Source organism: Chelon labrosus, assembly GCF_963514085.1.
Source record: "Chelon labrosus genome assembly, chromosome: 23".
Classification (NCBI taxonomy): Eukaryota; Metazoa; Chordata; class Actinopteri; order Mugiliformes; family Mugilidae; genus Chelon; species Chelon labrosus.
This window is the reverse complement of record NC_140356.1, coordinates 4,811,456-4,828,876: the sequence shown is the minus strand read 5'-3', so window position 1 is coordinate 4,828,876 and position 17,421 is coordinate 4,811,456. Positions and strand designations below refer to the sequence as shown.

Here is a 17,421-nt window from a genome sequence, read left to right as displayed (position 1 = left end):
GTTGTCCAAAGTCATGGCACACACTCAACTGTTGGTGCATCTGATACAGCAGTAAGACGTGATATTTTTGAACTGTTCCACTGCTTCCCAAGTGATGTCAGTGTTTGTTTGCATACAGAGCATCAAACTGAGATGCATCTCTCTCTATATAGATATAGATATAGTCCGGCCGACTGGGCCTTTCTGTGTGGAGTTTGCATGTTCTCCCTGTGTCTGTGTGGGTTCTCTCCAGGTACTCCAGCTTCCTCCCACCATCCAAAGAAATGCTCGTTAAGTTCATTGGTGATTCTAAATTGGGCGTAGGAGTGAATGTGAGTGTGAATGGTTGTCTGTCTCTCTGTGTTAGCCCTGCGATAGACTGGAGACCTGTCCAGGGTGTACCCCGCCTCTCGCCCAATGACAGCTGGGATACGCTCCAGCAGACCCCACGACCCTTAACAGGAACAAGTGGTTGAAGATGAATGAATGAATGAATATATATAGCACATCTATTCAGAAGTGCTTCCAATTAATGTAATGAGACTCAGGTGTCCACCAGATCCCCGTTTTGTTTAAAAATAAAATCTGGAATTTATCACAGTTTGATATTCACAACTCATGTTTGTGAAAGTATACGATTGCGTGGACAAAAGATCTTTGTGAGGAGCTCTGAAAAAGAGATGTTGCTGCTCATCAGTCTGAAAAAGGTTAAAAAAAATCTTTAAAGTGTTTGGAATCCACAAATCCTCAGTCAGACAGACAGACGGTGCACAAATGGAGGAGATTTCAGATGCTCTCTCCCTGTGCCTGCTGTGTTTTCACTGTCCCTGTAAAACGATTAGAAAAAATAAATAAATAAACAATAAATAAGTAAAGAAATTAATCAGAAGTGGATACATTCTAGATAAAGCCTCATATTCTGATGGATCTGGCAATCCAAGTTAAATATCTAATCTACGGTGTCCTTTGATGACCACTAGGGGGCAGAGTTGTCAAGAGAAAATGGATTTCATCACTGCAGTCATGCTTTAACATTCTGTTAAACTCTTGGGAAATTAAACCTGCAGCACTGTCAGCACTAGGCTTTATTTGCAGATAGATGTGTTTAAGTGAATACTAGAATAGAAGAACAAAAAGTAAATGACAGCTCAGCCAAACCAAAGAAGCAAGAGAGAGACTTTAACCCATCCACACTGGGAATAGTGGGCAGCCATGCAAGGCCACTGTGGAACAGTTTTTTTTCTGTGCTTGCTCAAGGCACCTCATTCACCTCAGGACACAAAGGTTGCAGGTTGCAGGTCTGCATGCTCAGAGTTTGCCTGGAGAAACTGTAGCATAAAAAAAAAGTTGTATTTTTGACACAACTTCACCTGCTACTAAGGTGCATGGAGGAGGAAAATTAATTGTAGGTAGGTCAATTCAAGGCTCTAGTGGCACTTGTTACACCGAGGCCTTTTGGCTCTTGGCCTTCATCAGGGTCATCAGGTTCCAACTCAATCTGTAAGTCCATTTCAACTGTTTTTAGATCTACAGAAACACTTTTTTATGAAAATCGATACTTTTACAATTAAACGTCAAGTGTACCACCAAAAAACAAGAATCATGCAAAAGAGACAATCTTTTTTAAAAGAAAAGTTTTATTCCTGTACAGTTTGACAAAGGTCCAACAAAAGCATTGTCTGAACTTAAAAGCGACTGGTCGGTTGTAATTATTTAGACCTCTAGTGGCCTCTGTTGTCTATTGTATAACTCCTGGAGCAGTCTGCAAGTCCTTCAAACAGCTAATCTGGAATCCAGAAGGATGTATGATTTTTATGTTGGTCTGGAGTGCTGTTTCGCTGTTTCGCTGATTATGCTCAGGCAAAGATCTGCAGTCGTTTGGGCGGGCTATGTGGTGATGGACAGAAGAGTGACAGCGATCTACACGTCACCTGAGCACAGCGGAGTTGAATTTATTAACAATAAAATAGCTCTGATTGGTTGTGGGACTATCAAATAGCATGCAGAGGTTTTTTTTCTTAATGTAATCCAAATGAAGTGTTACCAGACTGCTCCAGTCTATCAAACTGCCTGATAGAAGAACCAAATTGTTCACGTATTAACAAGCTGGCACAGGACACAAAGAGCACCAACAGTCTAAGTTACAGGTTATCATTGATTTTAATTGAACATTAAACTACAGGATATACATTGTGTTTCATTGAAACAAGAGTGTAACACTGGCAGGCAAAGCCCTCTTTGCTCCTGAGGTCAAGAGATGGTTGACGTACAGTACTCTCCGACTGAGATGAGTGGAAAGAACATTTTGTTGCTCCGGGTTTTAGTTCAGGGGCCAAAAGGGAAACAAAAAAAAAAAAAGAAGGAAAGACTGCTGCTGCCGTATCAGTAGCTTCCACGCGTAAAGGTTTTTTGTACAGTATTAACAAAGCAGGACCGTTGGGGTTCAGTCTTAATGGAGATGAACATCTGAGGCTCCAGAGAATTCGGAGCAAATTCAATATCACAAATTCAACACCTTGGGATGTTTTTTGTTTTACAGATAGAATGCATTATTGTAAAAAAAAGAAAAAAAGAAAAAAAAAAGAACTCAAACAAAGCATATATACAGTTGAACTCAAAAGAGATATATATACATATATATATACATACAATATTATATAAATATAGTAAAATAGATTAAATTACATTGATTCACGGTCTTCCATAAATAGATGGACAATAACAGTTTGGTGATGTGTTAGTGTTGGAAGCACAGTGCACCGTCTGATGACAGGCTGTCGACTCGGCAGGAAACCAAGTCCAAGCCGGGTTGTGGTGTTCTTCGGTGTGAAACATTTTGAAAGCACAAGACTGTGCGACCATACGTAAACACACTCAAAATGCCGTGACGCCCTCCTCAGCTCGCTCTCTCTCTCGATGTTTGGTTGTCTATGTTTAAGAGCGCACCTTACTTCTTTTAGATTTTGATCTTCTTTTTGTTTTTTGCAAGTTTAACAGGTATATTACAACCACTGCATGTGGTCAAATTCAAAGTATTCTCCCATAAAGAAAATTTTTTTTCAGTCCCCACCGCCAGCCCTGAGCGGGCAGGTGGAACCAGGAGGCTCGCTGGCCTTTTTCAGCAGTAGTGTCGTCGCTGCGCTCGCTGTTCCAACAAGATCTTCAGCAGGTTATAAATAGTAGATACAGTTTCTTAAAGAGTCCTCGTGTGAGATACTCTGCAGCTCCCAGTGTGGGGTTTGAAAAGGCAGGTTCTGTTGACTTCATACACAGTTTCACAAGAAAAAGTTGACACTATAAGCAAGGTCGCAGAGCCTTGGTACAAATACTTAGTAGGCGGCGTTGTAGGGCCTCACCTGTGAAAACTGACACGTGTGCTGAACTGTAAGTGCTTTTCAATATACAAAGATGCAAATACATTTTTGGCAACGTAAAAAAAAAAAAAAAAGGAAAGTATATTAAAAAAAACAGTTGGAAGGAACTTTATCCTTGAGGAGAATAAACTTTCAAGTCTTGCCTCTTGTCAGTCTTCTTGAAATTCACGTAGTTTTGTCAGCAGCTGCGTGCAGTCACACTCGCAAAACTGTACCTGAGCGTAAGCTGCGTTTCGAACTCTACGGCTATGTTATCTCCGGTACGAGGCACCTTCAAATATTTGTTTTCAGCTGTACTTTCACTACAAAAAAAACAAAAAACTAAACAAACAAAACATTAAGAGTAAAAACGAGCAAAAAACACAATGAAAAAAGTTACAATAAAAAGAGAAAAAACAACACCATCTTTGTGGTCTATAACAGCGTACTGTACAAAGTTCGGATACATTCTCTCGGAATGGCGTGGTCTGACGCTCAGCAAGTCAAAGCCGAGCAGCAAGTGAGTTTTTGTGTTTTTCTTCGTTTGAAACGGATTTTGATCTTTGTTGCACAGTTGAAGCAGTCCAACACTGAGAGCCTCCACGCAGCCGGAGACCAGGAACTTTAGTGTCCGTTGGCCTTTTCGACCGGACTCTGTGAAGCGTTGTGGATCCAGTCCAGGATGATGAGGGTCATGCTGCCACACATGACCAGGATTCCACAAATCAGGAAGAGTGTGGCCTAGAAAGGAAAACAGTTTCACATTTAGGACATTCAGGATATGATAAAGCTAGAGTTAGCAGCTAATTAGCTTATTTTAGCATAGGTTATGCTACAAATGAAAGGTAAACAAGCTAACAGTCTCATTTCTTTCATACTAAGCTAACTGGCTAAGGTTTCCAAAGAGTTCCAAGTCTAATCTTTCGATCTAATTCCTTACCCCGATCTTTTGCACAGACTTCATGGACTCCTTCTTGACCAGTTTGATGTAGAAAGCCGAGGGCAGGATGAAGATGAGCATGGCAGCAGCAGAGGCGCCTGATGGAGGGAAGAGCTTTTATGTCAACAATTTCTTTTTATAACGTACATGACATTATGGCACATTAACACTTGTAAATACCCACCGATGAAGCCAAAGATGTCTCTTATGGTGGGGACGAAGATAACCAGGATGTTGGTGCCACCCAGCAGGATCACGGTGATGATGATGTGGCGGATCCAGCTGAACTCCTTAGAGGCGCACAGGACGTGGTTGAAGGAAGTACGAATCTGCACAGGGAGAGACAGAAAGAGAGGTTATCCTACGTGACCTACTATTTCTACTGACTGATATTCAAAGATCCAAGGGACTTCACTTGTTGGACACTTACAGGGAAGAGCACCACAGGGACGGTGAGGGTGACAGCGGTCAGCACGGCCAGACGGACGATCAGCAGGAGAACATCAGACTTATAAACTCTAGCGTAGGTGTGCAGCAGCTCAGGCCCTACTTGATCTGTGTAGAAAGACAACAAAGACAAGAGGGGACAATTTTTATTAAAAAATGCTTGATTTACAAGTGACAGTCTAGAAACTGGAGAGAAAACGACTCCATGACGGGAATTTATAGCTTTCATTCCTAGCCTAGCATTGCCATTGTGAACATGCTAAATGTGCTCCATTTGGGCAAGAAAATTGTATTGCTTTTCGTGTTTGGTGGTAAGTTTTAAGTTGGAGGCCTAAAAGAGGCAAAGCAGGTTAGATAGTACTTGCCCTAACTTAAACTGTACACTGCACCACTCTGGTTTTTCCTGTCATGACGCTTGAGGAAATCTTTCAGCCCTATCAAACTCTTGTATAACGAATATTCCAGGAACATTGTACAGCCGCTCAGATGTTCCAGTCAGGACAAACAGGAAAACAAACGTACGGGTCAGCTGCATCAGGTGGGAATTTTCCCAGTCTTACATAAGAGGCCTCCACTCACTATTCAGACCTGGAAGCTACTTCGCTTAACCTTGGACAATTGATCCTCTCTGACGTTTAATGTTAGAGGACAATGACTGCTTGTAAACCCACACTAGTAGGTGGTTCTATCCTTTGCTAAAAACAAATGTTCAATCAAAATGTTCCCTGGCCAAGACTCACCATTGAAGGTCAGGTATCCAAAGAGAGCAGCCAGCAGGTACATGATGAACATGGCCAGGAAGGACACATTGGCAACGTTCTGCATCTTTTTATGGGAACGGCTGTTTAGGAAAGAAGGGAGAGAATGTATCATTTAGACGACAGTCCAAAACTGATAACAAGTGGGGAGTAGCTGATAGGACAGCAGCTGTGGTTGGAAAATTGAGAAGCAAGCAGCACTTACTCTTTGAGCTCCTCGTACATGGGCAGGATAGCAGGGTGGCACACGAAGGCAAAGGTCAAAATGGGAAATGCGTAGACAGTCTGGGAAACAAAAGACAAATTAATTCAAAATTTGTACCAAACATTTAAAAACATTTAATTTCATTAGTTTTGTTTCAGTCCTCTTGATGTTTAGCATCTTAAATGTCCTTACCTGCGAGTTCAAGACAAAGTATTTTGGCTTGCAAGAGTCGCTGTAGTCCACGGCAGTGGAGTTGACTCCAGTGGAGTTGACGTGGGATAAGGTCAAGTTCAGTCTGGTCATGGTTTCATTCAGAGCATCGTCATCAATATGCAGAGGGCACGGGATCTGGAACTTCTTAATGATCACCTGGAAAACCAGAGAGCAATTTTTAATTTTTTTTTGTTGTTTTTGGATTACAGTTTAAAATACTGACATTAATGGATATTTGAATATTTTCTTTTAATGCTTCAAAGGCTGTTGAAAGCAAATTTAATAAATTGTCATAGTCACTGTCAAATAAAAAAATGTTTTAACAGTGCCATTGCATTACACGTCCCAATAAAAAGTTTGTGTAGGAGGAAGGGATTAAGACTCAACGGGTGCATACATGTGCCAACGAACGATTGCATAAAACAAGCTGGTGTGTAAGAGGAGAAAGCTGGTTCATACTCACCACAATCAGAAAGAACACCATACAGAGGAGGGACAGACCACTGGTGTAACCAAGGTAACCTGAGGGGAGGAAGCAAAACACAAACATGAGCGGTGAGTTGTTAAATTTTAAAGCCGTAAAATGCTTTTTATCACTTCACTCTAGACTGTTAACAGTTTAAGGCTTATTGAAGTCTTGCATGTGTAAGTGAGTCACTAACTCCTAACCCAACCCTGTTCAGAGATGCTTGTGATTTAAAAACGCTCATACACATTGCTTACCCAGGTTTCTGAGCAACGAGAGGGGCAGGATAATGAAAAACGTCACGATCAGTACCAGGTAGTCTCCATTAATGTACCATTCTCTGAAACACAAGACAGAACATGTCAGTGATACTACCAAGAGTAAGGCCTCAACTTATCACGATATGACCGTAAGTCAACCAGTTAGTTGACATCGCAGTTATAAGTAACTTCAACCGAAATCATATATTTATCTGAAATGTAATTTTACAGTTTTACAGTATTTTTTACAGTTACAGTTTTACAGTTACCTTTTTCTACCGTTTGCTGTTTTACAGTGTTATATAATACATTTTTATTAATAGTGTAAGTTGTAGAAAAGTTTCGATCAAATAGACAGTCAGGTTTCTCCAAGCCAAACACAAAAAGCACTAAGAGTAAACTAATTAGCACCAAAACCGAATACTAATAAAAAATTCCCATTAAATCCACTTTTCTATCAGAATCCTCCCTTAGATCCTCTACAGCCCCGGGCGTGATCAAATGTCTCTGCTGCTGCTCTGACACATCTGTCAGCTGACACAAACTAGCCTACGCAGTATGACTGCACTGCACACAGAAATAGATGAAACAAAGCAGCACCGAGGAGCTGAACCACATCAATTTTTTAGACGTGAAGTAGGGTCGTAGTGAGCTCATCCAGCGCTCCGTCTCGGTGCGGCACCGGCTGCATCTTCTAAAAGGGCCCTTTGAAGGAGCGCTCAGAGAGGCTGAGTACTGTCCGTCCCTTTAAAACGTCCAGACACCCCACCCCTACACACACACATACCCCCCATCCCTCCTCTGCTCTAACAGAAGGACAAAGGCGCTGTTTCACCTTCTGCGACACTCGGCGCTTGAAAAACAACTGGCAGCCATTTTGCTTGATGTTCCACTTCACCTCAAGTGCTTCTGCCAGGAACTCCTGCTCTCTTTTACACCTCTTTTAAAAACTGTTCTTCCTTTGAGGAATCTTTTTTTTTTTTTTTTGTCTAGAACACACACCTCTGTGACTATACTGTATGTCTCAAATAATTTGGAGTTGCAGCTGACCCTGTAAACACCCCATTGGAATGTGTAAACTAGCTCGTATTGACATTTGGTCCATCGCTGTGGCTGCTACGCAAATGGTCTGATGTGACTCACTAGGTAAATCTATTAAGTTGTAAACAGAGGCCAGTCCAGCTCACCTGCCCACCAAGTTCCTGGAAATAGTTTTGACTTTTGAAAATTCAGAACCCTTTTATCAAGAAAAAAATATTTTTTAAATAGATTTTTTTATTTTTTTTATGTTAATATGCTTGTTTTCTAGTTGTGTCATCTGATCTGAATCAAAGTCAAAGAAAGTCAAAGAAACAGCTAATACTTATCACTGTAAAGCCCTGAGATTAAAGCTACCCCAAATTCATTTTGACCACTAGTAGTGCTATGGAGCAATGTTTTTATGAGCCAGCCGCCATTTTGTAAACATAAGCTTTGTATGTTTACAAGACAACTCCATGCGATGCCTTTAAAGACAGCCAAACCAGCCTTTTTATCTTTAAGGTAAAGTAATGTATTTAGTCACTCACCCATTGTTGCTTCCTGTAAAAGCTTGAATGACGATGGGCAGCTCGTATTTGACAATGTAGAGGTAGCTTGACATTGCTGTGTAGACAAAAGCAACTGCAGTTAGTACATTTCACTGTAAAATAAACCAAGTCATGTTGATGCAGGAAATTCCTCCACAAAAATAGTGATCCATAATATTTGTCAAGAGGCCGAGATGTTCAACAAAGGAAAAAAGTTTCACGTGTGCTTGTAGAATGAGTCAAGTTTTTACTGAAAGCTGCTCTACGTTCCAAAAATACATGCTGGTTTCCATCAGCCAACACTGGCATTTTTTTCCCCAGGCTCAGTTTAGACTCAGAGGCACAGTGTTTTAGTTTGCAGAACAACCACGTGGTAGTTTGTTTCATAACCCATATAAGAACATACTGTGAAAACTCTCACCTCCAATGTTTTGCATAGTGATGGAACAGGTGGCTGCAAGTTTCCCTGGTAACCCGAAGGCTTTGTAACCCAATTGTTCATAAACTAGGGCACCTTTGAAGAGAAAAACACCCAAAGAATTGCAGATTTAGCATTTAAAAAGTACCTTACAAACAAACGGGAGAATATGGACACGTGAATATGTGACAAACTCACCTCCTTCATTGGCCGTCTTCAGCAGCAAGTGGACAGAATACAAGGAGAAGATAGCGACGGCCACAAGGAGAATCCTGTAAACAGACGAGAGGGATCTTTAGATCTATGTTGACTCGCAACCGAGATGCAGAAGGACAAAACCAAGAATATCACTGATGAAGTGCTGAACGTGGGACTTTAAAGGCCAACTGAATGACATTTCCTGACTGTGGTAAACAAACACTGACATTTAGCTAAGGTCTGGTACTTCTTTATTGCAGCTGTTAAAGGTGTCTTACACCCTCTGACTCTAATAAGAACGGAAATCTAAGACATTAGTATTTAAGGTTGTTTCAAAAATATTTGTCAAGCTATTGATTTCAAAATCTAAGCACCCTGACGTTGACAGCCAGACTAATTATTGACCTGACCAGCAAAGACCTTGAAGGCAGCATCAGGCTGCAGGTTCTCTGAGTCACGAGCAGCCTCAGCAGGGTTACGAAGGACAAAAGGTTTCCCTGTACGGGATCCTCTTAACAGCGTTGGGATGCTGCAGAGGCAGCACTGTGTTCTCTGAGTTATTAATAGTCCAGGTGAAAATTAATCTCTGGGACATTTGAGATTCATCCTGCAAAGAAGCAACGTTTCCTCCCGGCATGTGCCTGTCCATCTACTTTGGTGGCCGCTCACTTGCCTGCCTGTGACATCCTTAATTTGTCTTATCAATTGACACACTGAAGATTTATGCTTTTGTGGCCTTTTATGGGTAGTTTGTTTTGTCTAAAAGAGATTATTTAGCTTTTTATAACACAAAGATGACGTTTTGAAATGCAAACAGATATGTTAATCCCACCTATGTTCCATTAATCAGTGATAAAGAGCAGCTACAAAATGCATCAGATACGTAGTAGCTATTATGTTTTTGTAATCCCCAACTCCCTGCCTCAGACTGGCCAACTGCCAGATGACAAAGAAGTACGCTCTGCTCCATTCATGATCTCCAGTGAGGGCACTGTGCGTTATCTTTCCGTTTACGTAACTCCTGCCTAAATGCTGTGAGATTATCTCAGCTAAACTGCTTCTCCTGCCAGTCAACTGTGTTTGTAAAGTGACACAAAAGGGCACACAAAGTATCCTGTACCTTACAACCAGTGCGTACTACGGATGGGTCTTTATACAGAAATTTACAATTATTTTTCATTGTAAACACAGAAAGGCCACAGGTGTGTGTTCTTAACTGGTTTCCTTCTCCACGATGCTGCAGGTTGTATCTCAGAGACAGTAAGCTGATTAGGGATCAGTCTTGCCAGGCACCGTGAGTGTGGTTGTAAAATCTTTGGCCTCTTAAGACACAGTATGTCTGGTGTGCAACAAGCTGGGCAACAAAGTAAGAAATGAAGAAGCCCATCAGCCCTATTGAAACGGCTTAGTTAAATAATAACTACTTATCCAGCCTAAAAAGAACTTTTCTTTCATTTTCACTAAAAATGGCGTATCCACAAAAAACATGACAGTGAGTACTCTGATCACATAGTAGGTAAGCTCTGCCAATGAACAGTTTTAAACTTTCGACCCCTGTGAAATCAGGCTGTCTCTCAGGGTCGACTGGCTGCTGAATCAACAAACACACACAGACGCACAGTGACGGCGGGAACCACCTCACCCTGCAGAGCTGCAGTACATCATGACCTGCAACCTTGATGTGTAACAGACAAAACCACACCTGCCTGCACTTGCCTTGCTCGGCAAGCCAAAAGCTTGCCAGCGTCTTGTGGTGAGATTCTTTTACGGTGAACCTCACCCTTTCAAGTTCTGATTTTGTTAAAATATGGAAACCTGCTTCCCCACTAATTAGTAATACTTGCTCCGTATGTTTGAATAAATAAATGCTTACACAAATAGGGCAATTCCAGTGTTGGCCATGGCAAAGGACAGACCCAGGATGCCACTGCCCATGATGGCGTTGCCCAGATTGAAGACGGACATGCCAAAGGAGGCATTGCCCTGGTGCTGTGGAGAAAACACAAGGTGGTCACAGTTAGTGAATGATAAACAATCACATGGTAGTTGAAAGGAGATACATGTGATGGAGGATAAGAGGAGCTCTTACATATTCAGTCTCATACTTCTTCTTGTTTGGGTGATGGTCAGGGAGGAAGTTTTGACTCTCTGCGTCTACATCAATGCTATAAAAGGAAATAAAGGAGAAGTATTCAGAGAAATTCATGTGATTTAATATACATGATGTACGGGTTTCAAAATATTGTGTTTAGATTTTCAGTATTTTGAAATGAGCCTCACTTGTCCAGTGGCACCTTCTTCGACCACCCATAATTGTCCTCATTGCTGTTGGAGCTGCTGCAGTCATCTTCTTGAGCAGTGCTTAAACGGTTCATCTCATTGGCAGAGGGTTTCTCACCGTGCATTTTAAAACTGCTAAAAAGAAGAAAATGTATTTGTTAATATACGTATTTTATATGTGATGTGCGTTCCTAATTCTGCTGCATGTCCCCATCCTCTTAGTTTCTAACTGTGCGCGTTCTCGTTCTTTCCATAATAATCAATATTATAGACAGCGGGCAGGCGCGATGTGCAGCCTTCTTCGTGAATCTCAGGTCACGTGACTTCTCTTAGGCGAGAGGAGAAAGAGGAGGGAGGAGGGTGCTTGACGCACCAGTGGAAAAATACCAGACCGGCGAGCGCGGCTCAACTATATTGCATCAACTCTATGCTGAATGACTTAAAAAACCGCAGTACGCATGGCTGGCTTTGCGAACACTTCCCTCCCAACGAAATCATTTGAAAAGACGATTAAAAACCGGCATTGTCAGTGTCTTTTTCTGGACCCAGATTTATTTTTTAGAGCTATAATAAAGCGAGACGGAGGATATTAAGATAAAGCTTCATGTGGTTACTATGAAATTGGCATTCCGAGACATTAAAATTCAATTCCTTGGATAAATATCCCCATATTCCCACACAACCAATAAAACATAAGAAAAGAAAAAAAGGCTGGTGTATTTAATGACAATGTTTCCATGGCGGTGGAAACAATGGCACGTGTTGTCCCTTTATGGGCATGACTACCCTTCCATTTGCTCAGATGCTTGCGCTCTGATTCATTCGCCGGTTAAGTTTAGAGCCTCTTCAGAACACACACACACAGACATTTTTTTAACGTCTTATTTTTTGTGTGTGATGATTTATTACTATTTTTTTTTTTTTTTTTTTTTTTTTTGGCAGTGACTTCCTTGTGCCACCCCCAGACACAGACACTGCAGCATCACTGTCACACTGCTTCATTATTTATTTATTTATTTGGACCAGGGCTCCCCTGGTGAGAAAGAACGTCTCAGGCTTTAAAGAAAGCGCATTTTCGGCTCTTTAGAGCGAGATCCATGCATCAGTTATGACAGGAGCGGGTCATTTTAATACCTACAGTCTTATTTAGCCCATATTAAAAAACAGTGACACATCTAGTTCTATTCGGTTTGATTAAAACAAAAAAAGCTAAGCAAACAATGACATGACAGTGTTATAATTAAAAAACAGAACTTAAATCTTAAAGTCTTGATAAAAGCTGACAATTCAAATAAAGGGCCGCCTACATCCGGTAACTTCATTCCATTGAATGAGCGGATGCCGGCATTCTTACCTTTACAAGATGTGGCAGGATGTCTGCAAAATCCTTTAAGGTAAAAACGGTTTCCGACTCCTCAACAAAAATATCGAGTGATCCTTGAGAATATTCAGGCTATATGTTTAACAACTTGAAATTGACTGGATAGGCTGACTGTCAGACAGGATCTGATCAGAGACAAATACTGAAAAGAAATACTGAAACAGTTCAATTCAAGTAACAATAATAATAATAATTTAAAAAAAAACTCTTAGAATTGATCAATGCGTAAAATTAGAACGGATTTATTCACAAATTAAACCAAATTCCCAGAGATGCGGTGAGCTCAGACAAGACACCCTGTTCTGCTGAAGGAGGGGTTGGTGCTCACCCTTTTTATAGAGATGAGCATTGCATCAGCCTAGACGGAAGAGAGAGAGGGAGAGAAACAGAGTAGCAGAGCAGGAAGGAAAAGAGGAGGAGTCTCGTGGTTGAGGTGGAGACAGTTTTACGCACGGCAGTGGTTTGTGTACAAACAGAGCAGCCTGACCTAGAGACTCTCCCCAGGAAAACCTTAGGCATGCACTAATAGTCCTCCATTTAACAATAAAAAAGGACCGCAAACAAATATCATATCACCTCAATTTCATTTTCTAAACCAACCTGTTTCTCATCATTAAACCGCAGCTATGGCGCAGCAAGTAGCGAGAAACTCATGAAAGACCCTTATACGTTATGAGCACACGCCCTCACATTTATATAACCTGTGCATGATCTTACTGTGGGGTGCCAGAGTGTGCCCCAGAGGACAAGCAGTTACAGAGAATGAATGAATAAATTATCTTTTTGTACTTAAAATTACAATAACATGGCAACATTTTAGGCAAAACAGCCCAGAATATTTTAGAAATAATGTTTGCACCATGTATCCAGTTAGAAACCAGTTTCAGCAGCTACTGTATTTTTATACCATTCCGACACTGAACCCCAGAGACACACTCAGAGCAGCATAGTGGGAACGTTCCTGGACGGGTGTCAGTCCAGATCAGGGTGCGAGATGAGCTTCAAAGCGGACCTCCTTCCCTGAAGGAGATTACGCACAAACGCTGTCATGTGACAGCGGTCATCCTGATCCTCATTCATCCCCACGCCGCTGGCCCTTTTCACCAGGTCAGGTGTAGGTGTGTGTGTGTATATATGTGTGTCAGTGTGTGTGAGTGAAATCTTCCACTGCTCCGGTTTCCAGTTTATTATTAATGGCGGTGTAACTGAGAGAGAGCTGTAGCTATCAGGCCGGTTTATAGATCAACCATTGACTCCACGCATAACAGATAATACAGTTCGGTCTGATGCAACTATTTACAGCTCATACTACAACTCTTTGTTGTTACTGTACACATGCATCTGACAATTATTTCTCACAATGTTTACTTCTACTACAACCACAGTTACCATAATACTATACTACACTCGTTACCACTAAAACTACTAACATTACATGTATTACTACTGCTGCTATTCACCTTAAGATAATCCCTTAATTTATCCCACAGTGGGGGGTAAACTAATACGACAGTAGTGCTACTACTAGTGCTCTTGTAATACTTCTGGTATTAGTCCTACTACTACTGTTTCCTTTGCTAAATGTACTACAGCACTTGTATAGGCAACACTGCTTATGGTCCTTTTATGGTTTTACTGCTAGTACTGCTCTAGTACTACTTGCACTGCTTGAGCATGCAAAAGTTTTACCACTACTACGAATAAGAAGTTAGTAGTACACCGAGTATAAATAAGTATGCAAGAAAAGAAGTGGGACTTGCACTACTACTACCACCTAGACCATTTGTGCTGTTACTCCAAAAGCATTTACTACCATCACCTAACAGACTGAGTTTACTACCATTACCAATGTCGGTACAGTACTTACTACTGCTACCACCTAGCTAACCACTTGTACAGCTAATGCTTTAACCTCTGCTACTACTTTTAGAACTCCTTAGTGCCACTACCACCCGGAAGACTGCTTTTACTACCACTACAACTGCACCGGTAGAATATTACTTCTAAATAACTTACTGCAATATAGCTACTAGCTACTAATACCATCAAGAAGATTACTTGTGTTGTTAATACGAGTTGTAATACTACTACCACCTAATTGCCTGCTTTATTACCAGTATTACTACTATTGGTTATGCTAATACCTCCTCTAAAACTACATCAGTACTACCACCATTTAGGCTACTTTTGCTTCCACTGCTAATGCTAACTGTATGTGTACTACTACTGATAATAACACAGCCCCAGCAGTGTTTCCAATGACGACACTGCGCTAACTCCTGCAGTTGGCTTTGTGTTCACTTGTCCTCCCTTTCCAGAGCAATCAGAGGTCAGTGTTTCATCATGCAGCCCATGAACTCTTCAGCACGGTGCATGATCATCTGTCTCACCAGAGTCATCCAGGAAGCCAGTTTCATCAGAGGATGGCAGGAAAAGAGAAGTTGCATGTAGTTCATGCTACAGCACACAACACAAGTAAGTCCAGTCAATGTGCTGAATGTCAGCAGCTGCTAATAAAGACAGCTTTCTTCTCGGACACATTATGCAACGTCATTATGTCTTTGCACAGTTGACTGTTCACGGCCACACGTTCATTTTAGCTTTGTGATCTTGTGACACGAGTTCAAATTACAGAGTGAACCGGTTTCCTCCATGATGAGCTGTATTTTTGGAGCAGAGACACCTTCAGAAAGATGCACTGTTGTCGGAAGACAAGCAAACCACCTCTCTTTTCTTTCACCAGATAAGCCACATAACAAAGAGGAAACAAAACTATTCTCTAAAATAAGTAGCAGGTGTAGTGTGGTGTAGAGCACTGTGGTTCCTTTTTTCTATTTTAAACCCAGAATTTCCAGAGAGAGGAATAAAATTCACTCTCTCAGAATGCAGATACTGTTGATTTAAGTGGCGTCTTCTCACCCATAGCCCACATGGGACATGCAGCCAAATGAAGGACAGAGAGGCAGGGAAGTATCCACCTACTTGTTGTAAAGGCGACACAAGCTTTCTACTCTTCTGTTGATGCTCTCATTCACTATTCCTTATAATCTCTCCATCGTACACAAAAGCACACACACACTAGCATTCCTCTTCCATCGCTCACACATGAGTAGGTGTGTGGCTCTCTGTGTGTGAGCCTTTGTTTGGGGCTTTAGCTCGACCCAGCAGCTCTAAGACGGATCAGGAAACTGGAGCAGGGGCAAGGGGTGCAACAGGGGGCGGAGGGGGGGTGTGTTCTGGGCACCGGTGCCACGTTAGCCCCATCCACACACAAGAACAAACAAACAAACAAACAAACAAAAAAAAGTATACACACAGAGCATTTGCTATGACGTTGGCTAACCCAGTAGAGCAAGTTTACTTCCGGAGTCCAGGCAATCAGACAGGTCAGAAAGGGCGCAGTCAGAGGAATAAACAAAGGTGTGTAGTGTACAGAGGTGAATACAGTGGCAGGAGGCTGATCGAGCTCTAGAGTTGCCAGATTGGGTGGTTTTGCATACAACTGGGCAGTTCTGAATGTCACTTTGCAGGTAAACATAGAATCGTGTGGGCAAATTGAGGTGTTTTTTTTTTTTTAAATGACGTCTTAATGACGATTTGAAACAAATGTATTTACTCCTTCCTGAACTGCTCTGTCCCTTAGTATGCTGCAGACAGCCTGTGTGGGTGTATGTGCATGCACGAGGTACAAGCACACTGAATGTGCTCTATCTGAGCGAAGAGGAAGATGCCTATTTTTACTAGTCTGTCTTCACATGACAAGCTGCGTTTGGTGCAGTTGTTTGAGCTGCTGCATTCTTCGACGGCCTATCAGCAGACTATATGACGTCTCAAAGGGCTTTGTTTGTAGACTGCATTGCTTTAGGCTACATTAGCTTACACAATCTGGGTAGTTTAAGCTGCAAACAACATCTAAATCTAATGTTTCGGGTGGTTTTGTGTGCGTTTTGGCAGTTTCTGAACAGCTTTTGGGCTGAAAACCTTCAAGCTACATTGGGACGCCAAAGCAATGCCTCTTACTTAGGCTGTTATAATTAGGATCATTCTCAGTGAACTAGTGTTTCTGTAAGACTGACACTGCCACCACAACTACATCCGCCACTCCTCCACCTTATAATGCTGACTTTGTCGTGTGGTGGCCAACAAGTGCGCTGAGGGCTGGTTCTGAGAAGTCTAGTAAACAAGGCTTTCTCTGTGAGACTGTCTGGATCTGAGCGACTGCTCTAAGTCTCTGTACAGTAGCATAAATGAGCCAACTCTGTCCGCAAAGCTGGCAACAGTGCCTTTCAACAAACTTCCACTGATGTGTGTATCGAGGCTTGGCTCTTATGTCTTATGTCTTAAAACAATGGACTAATGGAACTGTGACTATGCACACCTTTGTAGATCCAAAGCACACTGACCAGGCGTTTTAGTGTTTTGTCACTGGTCCATAACACAGCAGAAGTTAGACTATCTGTCTGCCTCACTAGCGGAAAACCACACTAGTTTCATAAGAAGCAGAGACACGGAAATTGACAAAGAAGTCTTCAGCTTTCATATATGACTTATATATATATATATATATATATACTTATATAATATATTGCACAATTCACCTGTCTCCAGTCAAGTTTCAATCCATGTTTGAAATGTATTCACACTGCGGAGCACTGACTGCACAATGCCGTGTTAATTCTGGTGTCTGCACCCCTGGAAATAGAAGCCTTCGTCCATAAAGTGTCCTTTCACAACAAGTGAAACACAAACCATAGGTCACAATGAAATGCAATAGCCAGTTCCTCATACTAGAGAGAAGAATGCGAAAAGGAAATGATGCTCCTAGTGTCCCAGAAGTAGGCAAAGGTTCCTTTAATTTGGAGAGATAACATGTTACCAAGCTAAGCTCACACAATGAGTTATTTGTGTGAATTGTTGTGTTTGTCTTTTCGAGAAATAAGGCCTAACTCATTTCC

General features: G+C 41.6%; 1 protein-coding gene across 2 annotated transcripts; it reads right to left on the bottom strand.

Moving 5' to 3' along the window:
* Positions 1–1,624: 1,624 nt before the first annotated feature.
* LOC311508811 (sodium-coupled neutral amino acid symporter 2-like) lies at positions 1,625–14,991 on the bottom strand. Of its 2 annotated transcripts, none has more exons than XM_084573788.1 (16): positions 12,440–14,991; positions 11,086–11,220; positions 10,895–10,970; positions 10,679–10,794; positions 8,806–8,879; positions 8,611–8,703; positions 8,190–8,265; positions 6,619–6,701; positions 6,359–6,417; positions 5,875–6,051; positions 5,683–5,762; positions 5,460–5,560; positions 4,703–4,827; positions 4,457–4,601; positions 4,273–4,370; positions 1,625–4,073 (listed from the first exon to the last, which is right to left on the bottom strand). In XM_084573788.1, the coding sequence occupies exons 2-16, from the start codon at positions 11,208–11,210 to the stop codon at positions 3,957–3,959; spliced, it is 1,545 nt and encodes a 514-aa protein (XP_084429914.1). In that variant the 5' UTR covers positions 11,211–11,220; positions 12,440–14,991; the 3' UTR covers positions 1,625–3,956. The 2 variants fall into 2 exon arrangements, with proteins under 2 accessions (XP_084429914.1, XP_084429915.1); XM_084573789.1 differs by having other exon boundaries at positions 11,086–11,217.
* Positions 14,992–17,421: the final 2,430 nt, after the last annotated feature.

Excerpts from the sequence above, each read along its gene's own strand:
- LOC311508811 (XM_084573788.1), bottom strand. The coding sequence starts at position 11,210 with ATGCACGGTGAGAAACCCTCTGCCAATGAGATGAACCGTTTAAGCACT. Across the intron at positions 8,880-10,678 it reads ACTGGAATTGCCCTATTTGT|GATTCTCCTTGTGGCCGTCG; the intron begins GTAAGCATTTAT and ends GTCTGTTTACAG. Across the intron at positions 6,418-6,618 it reads CTCGTTGCTCAGAAACCTGG|GTTACCTTGGTTACACCAGT; the intron begins GTAAGCAATGTG and ends TCCTCCCCTCAG.